Source organism: Sitophilus oryzae, unplaced genomic scaffold (genome assembly GCF_002938485.1).
Source record: "Sitophilus oryzae breed Bouriz unplaced genomic scaffold, Soryzae_2.0 scaffold_247_pilon_pilon, whole genome shotgun sequence".
Lineage (NCBI taxonomy): Eukaryota > Metazoa > Arthropoda > Insecta > Coleoptera > Curculionidae > Sitophilus > Sitophilus oryzae.
In genome coordinates, this window is record NW_022146804.1 from 302,910 (window position 1) to 315,145 (window position 12,236).

General features: G+C 30.9%; 2 protein-coding genes across 3 annotated transcripts in view; one reads left to right on the forward strand and one right to left on the reverse strand.

Annotated features, from left to right (window-relative positions):
• The window catches only part of LOC115884415 (protein Flattop homolog), a 169,435-nt gene extending 163,677 nt beyond the window's left edge, over positions 1-5,758 (forward strand). Inside the window, exons 1-2 of one of the 2 annotated variants that reach the window (XM_030902976.1) lie at positions 3,455-3,741; positions 5,467-5,758. In XM_030902976.1, coding sequence (XP_030758836.1) covers positions 3,546-3,741; positions 5,467-5,732 — 462 coding nt within the window. In that variant the 5' untranslated portion in view covers positions 3,455-3,545 and the 3' untranslated portion in view covers positions 5,733-5,758. Of the gene's footprint in view, positions 1-3,454; positions 3,742-5,466 lie in introns of those variants that run through there. The other variant, XM_030902977.1, reaches the window with a different exon arrangement.
• LOC115884414 (out at first protein) overlaps positions 1-12,236 on the reverse strand; it is a 241,385-nt gene that overhangs the window by 140,834 nt on the left and 88,315 nt on the right. The gene's annotated exons all lie outside the window — the stretch shown is intronic.

Here is a 12,236-nt window from a genome sequence, read left to right on the forward strand (position 1 = left end):
GTTTTTTTGTGGTTATGTATAATTGTTTTGTTATTGTTGTAAAAAGTGCTGTACGGTATTTTCCCTACGGAAGAAATTTTCTGTGAAAAATTAAGGTAAACCAAGCACACGCAAAAATGTAACAGTGCTTGTTTTTCATTTTTGCAATATAATGAAGTCATAGCAAAAGTTAAGCGTGCAAGAGAAAACAATATTAAGGAACCTAGTGACTATGAACTTAATATAAACGTTTTGATATGCTTGAAGTAGTGAGTTTGAAAAAACGAATAACTCCCGGTTGAAGAAAATTCGGGCATACCTTTATTTTGTCCACGATGAAGAACTTTATTAAAAAAATCTTGTACCAATAAGTAATCTTATGTTTATGAATGTTTTTTTTTTAATTTTTTTGTACGCTTTAAAACGTTTACTATCGCTTTTAACATTTAGAAGGTTATGTCGTTATTTTCTATAATTTTTAATAAATATACTAAAAAACTAAATTGCAATTTAAAGATATGTGGATCAGTTTGAACATTGAGGTGCTCCAATATTCTTAAAAGTTTTATTTGTTCTAACTTCCACCAACATTCTTCCTCTCCACACTCGTCCTGTACAATAGACTAACTTTTACTGGCGACCTTCAGTAATTGTTACTTTCACTAGTGAATGTTAACAATCACTGAATTTCCGACTTTCACTGTAACATATAGAGGAAATGACTTCTCTTAGGAGAGAAGAATTGGATTCATAATCCTAAATTCTTCTCTCTATTTCGATGGCTCCAGTACTGCAAGGTACCAGTAGACACAGGTATCTAGTAATCCAGAAGAGATAAAAAGATGGTTAATTACTAAAATATACCTTTCTGACAACTCTTACTTTTGGATCGGTATTTACATGTGTGGAAGTAAATTGCATAGGGATCTTATTAAGTCGGAGTGAGAGAAAAGCGACGGTATGCTGTTGCGGCGTTGTAAATCACGATAGCAAACTTAAGGTTTTAAGTTTAACCTTAAATAAGTTAAGGCAAACTTATTTAGGGTTTTTTTTTCGAAAATATAACTAGATAAAATCATTAAAAAATTCGATAAGCATGTTTTTTTCCATTCAAAAATTTAAAAAAACCCATACATTTTTAGTGCATAGCAATTTTAAGCAGTCGTGTAACTGTTTTATTTATATAGATTTTCACATACTCTATGCGAAGAAAATAAAGCAGGAATATTAAGAAAGTTTTTGAAAAAAACTACAACCAATTATTTGTAAATGGATTTCGAGATATCGATTTTTGAATTGAGAGTTCTAATAGGGCGACCATCCTCGAACATCAACTTAATTCCACTTATTTTTACCAAAAGTGTTTCTAACTTGCACTTAAAAATTTACAAGCTATAGGAAAAATTACAACGACTCTTTAATAAATAAACAAGTAAAATATCACGAGACGTAATTAAATCGTGAAGCTAAACGTATGATGTACACCCTCCCCTAGAATTTTAAGTACTGATTGAGTCGATGATGTTATTTCGGAAAAGAACTGTCAAATTCAAAATTTAATAACATCAACTTGTAAAGTAGGAGCTGAGAGTTGCAATGGGAAATTGCAGAAAAAGAGAGAGTAGTGCCTTTTAGAGTTCAACAAGCACAATATCTATGATTTAGTCCTCTCTCTATGTCATCTGGATTACTCCTGGAGACTCCTGTAGTATGCATTCTTATATGGGACACTGTGTATATGTAAAACTAGAATTGGGAAGATACGCAATCTAATGAGCGAATTCGTGACAAGGCTGATTTAATTTCTCCTTACGTCCGAAGTGCTGTACGGTGGAGCCTTTATTCGTTCTGGAGCCAATGCATAAAATACTCATTTTCTCTAATTCGGCCAGCGAAGAAGGCATATCGAACGCAGTGTGGAACTGAAAGTGACAGTGTTGCCATATTAAAATGTGTAATATCTCTAATACGTTTGACGAAAATATCTGTGGATGAAAAATCCGCGTTTATGTATTGAAAATTTATTCGTGTTGAACACAAAATAAACAACAAAAATAAAAATTCTTTTATAGGTACTGAATATTTCATATGATCGAAAAAAGTCGTTTAATTGGCTTGGAAATTACGACTATTGACGTTTACCATAATATTTTAAATGTGAAATAACAGCGATCTTTATTTCCAAGCCAAGCCTGACGTCTCTTCTTTCTTCAATCAACGGTATTATTCTTGATTTGTGTAATTTTCTCGTAATAAGTCCGCAAAAATATAAAACGAAGTAAATATATGAATAACAGATTAAAGAACATTTACCAACGATTTTTTTTATAAAAATCAACCTGTTCGTTTACTTAAGCTAGAAACCCACAAACATATTTAACTGCGAAAATCTCTCTCATCCACTCTCCGTTTTACACAGTCACGAATATAGGGTTGAATTAAAATGCTTTTAAGAATATTTCCCTCGGGACACACTTTTTCGCAAAGCAAGGAATGCAAGCGACGATCCGTGCAGGATACTGAAAAAAAAACTCTCTTTTTAACAATTTTTTGTTTAACGGTTTTTTTCGGTTATGAGTATAGAGGTACAAATATACGTTTTTAACATTACTATAGTCTACTTGTTTCATTAAGGGTGTATTCCGTTGCTTACCTTAGTTATGGTTTTATGTTCCGTTTCTATTGGATTTCCTAAAAGTTTTCTTATTACGGAACACGGTTCCTGAAAAATTCGGTTATAACTGTCACCAAACTAACCAGCGCGGGAAGGTTGGTTTTTCTGGTTTTGTTTCTCAATGTCATTTATGTGACAGAACCCCAGCAAATATTGGAAGTTCGAGTGAAATTTTGTGAAATTCTCATTTAATTTCTAAAATTTGTAATAATATTTTGTATTTACATCCCAAAGCAATGGAGGTAGGTAGTAAAGGTAAATAAGTTTCATTAACTAAATAGAATGACCTTTTAGGACCATTTAAACTTATCATGCAGCCAGGAACATTTAAAGAAAACATGAAAAACAAGACAACAAGTAATCGTGAATGTTTTGCAAGCTATAAAAATATAAATATTGATTAGATTTGTTTATTTATTATTGATCTGTTATAATATTGGACTTGCAAATCTTCACTTGAGCTGTCTAACGAGTTTAACAGTTTATTAATAAAGTACTTTTCAATATTAAACTCCATTGAAAAGAAGAAGCAAACGTAAAAGCAGAGAATAGGTACATTAAAAATGCATAAAAGATAAATTTTATAATAGAGGTATTGAAATTTAGAAAACGTCAACATTTGACGTTTCCAGTATTTTACCAAACCGTTCCGTATCAAACCGATGCTTTTCAGAAACCGCTCTTTACCGTAGTTTACCGGTCTGGTTCGCATGGTTTTGCAACGGCATACAGCCTTAAGAAGTGACAAATGTAAATGAACCTTATATATATGGCCTTAACTTTGTAATAAATGACATCTCTGTCAACTTCAAACTACTCCAAACACGCAATATGATGTGTTATATCAAATTTTTGTCGAAATAATAATTATTTTTTTAAAGAAGCCTTAAAAATGGCAAAACACTTTTACTCCTACCAGTTTGATATGCCATATCGCCCCACATATCTAAGAAACTGGGAAGTACCGAAATTTTACTGTCCAAAACCGAGAACTAGGCATGGAAGAACGCAAATTATTGCTAACACCAGAGGACACATACTGCCTGGTGTACCAAGACCGCCTTGTAATCCTTTTGGAGATTTTATAGGTAGGAGAATGTCTAAATATATTTTAAATTATTCGGTAATAAAAAAAAAGTTATATGATCTATTTCTATACATTTTTGAATATTTGCGTGTTTTAAAGAAACCAATCTCTCTCTCTGTCTTTATTCCTACAAGAAGAATGTAGTGGTCAGGTGATGTGTGAGGTTTGTCTCCATAATTCCCTGTCTTGTGCTTCCTGTACAAGCGTGTGCAGTGGCTTGTGGGTGATCTTTGATAGCTGGTCTATCCATCGGGAGTGCGAGCGGCCTCTTGGTCTTCTTTCCGGAACCTTGCCCTGTAAATGAGCTCTTTTCCATACAGTCAGTATCCCTCCTCATAACGTGACCGAAATATTTAAGTATACGTGACTGTATAGAAGTTGAGAGGCGTTCTGTGATGTTCAGTTCTTGGATTATGGATTCATTGGTTCGCCGGGCAGTCCAGGGAATTCTGAGCATTCGTCGCCAACAGTACATCTCAGTTGCGTCAATTTTTTTCATTTCTGGCTGTCTCATCGTCCAGGACTCGGAGCCATACATTAATATAGGAAATATTAGGCAGTGAACAAGCCTTTTTTATAAGTGTTTAGATATGTTTTTGTCTCGCCGTATCTTTGAGAGTTTTAGCACTGCCACTCTTGTCAATTCACATCTTCTTCTTATTTCGCCTGCTACCGCTCCCGTGTTGTTTATAAGTGACCCAAGATATATATATATATATATATATATATATATATATATATATATATATATATATATATATATATATATATATATATATATATTGACTTAGTTAACCTGACTTACAACCTCAAACGACCAATGCTCACTACATCAGGTTTGTTGTTGTTTTGCCTGTCGATAATCATAATTTTTGTTTTAGAGGGATTAATTTCAAGTCCAAGTTTCTCGCTTTCGTCTTCAACCAATTTTAGAAGCTGCAGTAACTCTTCTTCGTTTCCTGCTAGAAGGACCGTATCGTCTGCAAATCTGAGGCCAATTTTTGCCAATGTTGCCCTTGCCAATGTTCCAATGCCCTTCTCATGATAAGAAAGAGAAAAAGAAACCAATAGATAATGTTATATTTGGATTTTATTTTAAATATTTATAATAATCATAGGGCGTCATTTTTGAAAAATTAAAAAAAAATCATTTTTAGGGTTCCGTACCCAAAGGGTAAAAACGGGAACCCTATTATTAAGACTTCGCTGTCCGTCCGTCCGTCCGTCCGTCCGTCTGTCACAAAGGTCTATCTTATGAACCGTTATAGCTAGACAGTTGAAAATTTTACAGATGTCTCTATGTTGCCGCTATAAGAACAAATACTAAAAACAGAGTTAAATAAATGTTTATAAATTAAAAAGTACTTTTACTAAACATTATCTTTTAAGTAAGCATTTTGCATAGAATCTTTCAAGTCCTCGGTGGCCGCGTGGTTACAGCGTTAGGACTTTACGCTGCTATGACGTTGGAGCCGTAGTAAGGCAGGTTCGAATCCTAGTCAAGGCGAATTTTTTTTATCGTTTTTTTTTTAATTTTTACATATTTATTTTTACTTTTTAAATATTTATTATTGATTAATACAATTTTTAGTAATGTGTTTCTTCATTTGTTTTTAAATTACTTATACGCGCATTCAAAATTTCAGCTAAATCGGAAAAAAAGTTTATAATAATATAGTCTCTAATGTTGTATAGATAATGAATGGTACGGAACCCTTTATTACAGGGACATGGGATATGCCTAAGAAAATAACCAGAGAGGTAGCTAACCAGTTAAATGGAATGGCGAATAAGAAAGCTTACTTTGAGCGATGTGCCCAACTTGCTGCCACTCCACCATCAACCAAGTACCAAGCAATAAAGAAGTCGGAGACAGATCAACAAAGTAGAGATAAAGAATCTGAAAAAAGACTATCTGAAGATACAATTTCACTTCCTACAGATACAGAGCCAGTTATAGAAAAAATCATATGTCCAATACACGATTTCTAAAAATTCTTATTTTATTTTGAAAATTTCGTGAATGGATAACTAGGGTTACCAAAGTTAGAATGTAGATTGTATAAGACGGGGAAGGTAATCACCGATCTTACAGTCTCAGTTGAAAAAAGCCAGTATCTGAGACGTTTACACAGAGGTTAGTTCTTCATTTCGGATATCAGTCGTACTAACGTTTAATAAATTTAAGAAATTTTTATTTTTTTAATTTTTCTGCGAAAAAATTATGATAGAACAGTTTCTGTTGAACTTTTAACACAAAAAATATTTCAAATTTATGATTTCAGTCTAATAACTATTTAGTCAACATGTTTAATTTATGTCAATGATGACAGGTATTGATAATTTCGATTCCAAATATCCCGAGAACCATTACTCGGAACGATTTTTACCAAGAGACCTCTTCTACGTAAAAAAACGTCATAAATGTATATTTTTTACCCAGTTGTTTTATACAGGTACAGACGAAAAGTTATTACTCTTTAAACCAGTTAAAAAATATGTAGGTGGCGCCCTCTACAAGTAGGAGTCATATTGACATCAAAATCAAATTTCTCATGTCAAAAAACTCCCACACACAAATTTTCATCCAAATATTGACGTTACTTAAGAAATTATTTGGAAAAAATCGAAATAAAAATGAAACTTCTACCCCTGTATCTTTGAAACAAAGCGTCTTAGGATATACATTTATACGAGCTTTGTTACTTATTTTACACCCTGTATAAATATAATAAAATAAAATTGGGAAATATTACAGACTTACAGACTTTAACCTAATTTTTCTTATATTAATATATAGCTGTTTTCTACTACAGAAGATGTTAAAACGAAATTTTTATAACTTTTTAAAGTTTTATGAGACTTTAAAACAACATTAAATTTTGTGGTATTTAACAGAGTGGCCATAACTGTTATTACTTTAATATATCTTTATTAACCAGAAGAAGTTTTTAAAAGAAAAGTATGTTTTGTCTGGAGTTTAAAAACTTTTATTTTACGAAATTTTTATTATTCACTAATTGAAGATTACGTTTTGTTGGTACTATAATATTTTAATGGACTTATTTGGAGAGGTATAAAAAACTTTTAATACTTTTTATAAAATTCTTCCATAAAGTTTTCTTAATAATGCAAAATTTAGATTGGTTAATATAAAAAGCGATTCAAATGTTATATTATACTAAAAGTGTAGAATTTTATATCCGAATATATTTTTCAACGAAGATCTATATAGATTTGATTTTTATTTTTATGCATTTTATATACCCAATGCCTTATAATAAAAAAATAATCTAGATAAATAAAACATATGGGAAAATTTACAGGAAAAAATTATACAGAAAATTAATTTTTATATAAATTAGATTTGCTATTCCGCCATCTTCCGTAATTGACAGCTCACGTCATGCACTCATATAACTTATTGTAATAATTGATGTCTACTGCAGTGATATCCTAGACATCAGTGATGTCCTAGACATTATAAAATAGAAATTCAACAAAAAATAATATGAAAATAGCATATTCAAATCTAATTTAATAATTGAAATATATAGAAAACACCTGAATAGAAATAAAAATAAAAATACAGGGTGAGTCTGAAATAAGTACACATATTTTAGGGATAGTATATTTCGACACCAGAAACAATTTCAAATTTTCAAAGAAAACTCTTAAAACATATCTTGATATTATGTCAACATAGCTAGTAGATTAATTAGTAAGAAAACCCAGAAAAAATCTAATGGTTTTCAAAAATTAGGCAACATTTATTTTAAATTTTCAAATTAAAAGAATATTGGACTTATATTGGAAAAACGTAAAGAGAATATGTTTATTTTCTCGAGATCTACCAGCCCTGAAAATATTTGCACTTATTTACTACTCACCCTGTATAGAGAACAGATGAGGTGAAATCGACTTGTATTAATCATTCCAGAAAAACAAATAAATATATCAGATTTAACACAACGTGGATTTGAAAATGAATTTTAAAAAATTAAAGAAAGGTGTCTCATAGTAAGAACAATTATGAATGAGCATTATTCTAAAGTGTCTATAATATGAAGTGTATATAAGCGGTCAAATTCGTCATTTTAACCAACTATATACAAGGTGATAAAAGAAATATATTTTCTCTTTACCGTTTATCAAATAAGTCCAAAATAACCGAGATATTTTACTTTGATAATTAAAAAAAATATTTTTGGCTTACATTTTCAGAACCACTGGGTCTTTTCTGCTTTTTTTCCTGTAAATTTAATCTACTACATATGTTGCCATAATATTATAAAGGTATCATGCTTTTAACTAAAAATTATTTTTTTTTAAATTCTGTGGTCGAAATATAGTACCCTTAAAAATATTTGTACTTATTGAAGACTCACCCTGTATAGATTTCCTGAAAAAAATGTCTAGAATTTTCTTTCATGTCTAGAATTTTCTAAAAGCTAGCAAATAAATTAACACTAAGTCGTAACACATTTATTCTGTCCACAGAAGAGAATTTATAGAACAACAAATTAGCGCATAATAAAAACGTTTCGCCGATCTAATCGAGATGAATCACCCCTAGAAGCAACACCCAACCAAGAGGACACACTGCTCTAAATCTCCATAAAGAAGTTAGCGCCATGCCGCTTAAAATCTGTGTCGCACGATATATCTCGGCGAGGCCAGGAAATTATAACGGCCTTAAGTTCCGGTACACACTAAACGAAATAAATTTAACGGATGCGTTTAGTTTCTTCGGTTCGCTGGTCGCTGCTTTATTAAATGGAGTTTTAAAAGAGAAATGCGTATTTTTTCGCATTTTTAAACTGTTATTATTTCAGAAAATTCAGATAGGTTAAAAAGCTTTGCATCACTCTCAATCTTTGAAAATAAACTTCCTTTCGTGAAGACTGTTTACTAGAGATTAATCAATTTATCATTTTTATTAAAAAAAAACTTCATTTGTTTTTTTTTTATTTTGTTTCAATAATAATAATTGTTTGTATAGAAGCTGTCATATACAAGGTGTTCCATTTTGGTTAATATCATACGGTATCTCTCTCTCGGTTATTAGTGAAGATAGGGGGATGCGGTTTGCACAAACCTGTCCCACTTTTTTGTCAAACGAAAGAAGATGTAAACAAAATTTCCATAGCCCTCTTCGTTTATGAGCTACAGGGTCTTTTCGAAAATTTTGCAATTTGGGACAGCCCCCGTATCTCCGTTATTGTGTATGATATCAAGAAGGTGAAAACTGATTCTTATAGAACTTTTTACGTAAAATACAGTGGCGTAGTCTCTTTTTCTACGGAAAAAAATATTTTTGAAAATACGAACTAAAGTTATCTTTTTTTCAAATGGAACACCCTGTATATTTATAAATCGTATGATCCGTCTTGCTATAGCTTCTCAATAATATATAATCACTCTATATTTATTTTCACTATTTTTACTACAATATTATAAAATTTTTTAATTAGTTATACACACATTAAAATTTTATTTGGGATTGATAAATTTTACTTTTGAACTGTTAACACTGAATCTCTGAATATATTTTTCTTTCTTTATAACGGAATGGGTTTGCAAATATGTAACAGCTTGCATTATTAAAGCATTTTCCAGGTGTTCGACATTGTTGTATTTGCCACGATATATTTCATATTTTAAAAGTTCCCAAAATCAGAAATCGAGAACGGACAAATGCGGGAATCAGGGGGGCCATCATATCGGTATATTGGTTCCTATTCATAGATTTGAGAAATAATATTTTAACAAAATTCTAATATTTTCAAAGTTGTTAGGGAAAGCGCCATCTTGCTAAAAGTATAGTTTACGTAAATTAGCTAAAGGAAATCTGGAAAAGTTCCGGTACGATAACTTCCAAGATTACAAATAGCGGTAGAGAGTTAAGTTTTCCTAATAAATAAAGAAATATTAGCGGCCCCTAAAATAAAACAAGAGACAGATAGCAGTATATAATTTTAATAATTCTTTATGTTCTTTTATTATCAATCATGGCCTACTAATAAATATGATCTTTTAATAAAAACTTTTAAATATTGCAGTAAATAGTGAAAATAAATATAGAGTGATATATATTTCTGAGAAGCTTATGACAAGCCAAATCATATAATTAATAAATATACAGGGTGTTCCATTTAAGAAAACGTAACTTTAGTTCATATCTTCTAAAATATTATTTTCGTAGAATAACAGACTACGCCTACTGTATTCTCCGTAAAAATTCTACAATAAACAGATTTCACCTTCTCGATACCTTTCGAAATATGAGGGATAACAGAGATATGGGGGGTGTCGCAAATTGCAAAATTTTCAAAAAGGGGGCTATGAAAATTTTGTTTACAGCATCTTTCATAGCTTTTTTGTTTTACAGCTTCTTTTTGCACAAACCCCAACCTTCTATCTTCACTAATAACAGAGATACCGTATGAATTCAACTAAAATGGGACACCCTGTATAACAAGAATTAATAAAATCTGATAAATATATTTTAAGGTATGAAGTATTTTTTTGTCATTCGGTATATTCTATTTCTTCATCCAGTATATAACATAGAGGCATAATCCAGCTCCAGACCTAACTCCACTTCTCATTGCCCTTATAGTCGAGCGCCTCCTAATTATTCTTCAACTTCCATTAACTAGTTAACCGACAATTAAATCGGGAGAAAGAAACCGGAGAAGGATTAAAATAAAACAGGCCATTATAAAGCCCGAACCAATTAAAGTTACGTAACTGTTAATTCCATTTCGAGCGCGCGCTGTGCCGCGCCGCCCCAAAAAGAACTGGAAAACTTCCCGTTTCGCGAAAGTTTTAATCGCAGGAAAGGCCTTTAGGAATAGCTACGACGATAAGTAATTCTACTTCGGGATTTAATATGTGCGAAACAATATAAATTTGGGCGAGTTTTGACGAATCTGAGTAATATCAACGGGTACAATGTTTAGCGAGTTTTGACACTGTTTGTAAAGAAAATTATGTTAAGAGCTCCTGACTCAAGCACATAATATGCTATTAAAAATAAACAAAAAATAAAATGCCAAGTCTGTTGCGAGACTAGTTCCACCAAAAAGTCCTATGGGTTTTTTATTTCGCCACTCTAAGAAAATTTACAAAATAAAATAAACCAAACCAAACACTTTAGTTTTTTTTTAAAACAGATACGTCTATAAAAATCATTGCAATGATTTTTATAGACTAATATAAACTTATCAAAAGTTGACCACATATTTTTTAAAATTATTATTCTTAACACTAAAATTATCTACATTGACGATGGAGTACGCAGTAAACATTATGTGTGTGGTGTGAATATTTTATATGTAATTTTTTGGATTATATTCGACACTATTTTTTTTCATATAACACAACACTGATGAAGGCTATAATGTTAGCCGAAACGTTTTTTTTTAAACCAAATAAAAATAATGAAAAACCAAATGAAAACTTAATCAGCGTTTTTCCCGAACCTAAATCCCAAGAAAATCAAAAAATTTAGAATATTTAGAAACAAGGTTCAAGAATATCAAATTTTCGAAGATTGTAAAATTCTAGTTAATTATTTTATGTGTACAGTTATTTAGGGAATGTCATCGATGTTCATTTCCAAGCCAACTAGACGCCGATTTTTTTCGATGATACAGTATAATTCTTACGTAAAATGTAAATAACATTAGACCAATGAAAACAAAGAAATATGAATTTCTTAGTATTTTTAGTAACACCTTTATTCTTAAAACTTAATTTTGTATTATGCAAATATACCAATTTTATTGTTATTTTATTCATATTGTATTCAGCCATCACTTAAATATTTGATATTAATTTGGTATTATAAATAATCAACACTATTCATTAAAAATTACTGAACAAAAATATATGTTATGCTTGACAACTTGACATACATTATATATTATCAAACAAAAACACATTCTCCTTTTAAACTGTATCAGTCTTGTGTTTACAAAAATCTTTTATAAAATTTGAACTCAAAATAATAATCTTTTTCATGATCTTTAATACACATATTCTTTATTTTTCCCTAGATCATAATCCCTACTTACGTATTTGAATCTATCGAAGCTGAACCAACAACACTTGGAGTGGAGATTCCACAATATGAATAAAATAAACATAATTGTCCAGTTTTCATTAATACCATCATGGGAGAATATTATTTTTAAATTTATTAAAGATATTTTCAATAGAATTCTCTTGATTTATAACTCGTACCCACTTTTCTTGCTCTTCCGGACACTTTAGGCTGCCTAGTATAACTATCCTTTCCACCAGGAACACAACAAAGATGAGGAATAGCACCAAAAACACACTCCACTTAAGCTTTATTGATGAATTGTTAGGGTCTTAAAAACACACACAAAAAAATCACGATGAGTAAAAATGTATGGGCACTTTTAGGTTAAATCACTTACACAACGTGTAATTTTTCAATTTTTCTATTTTTTATGCGAAACCGAG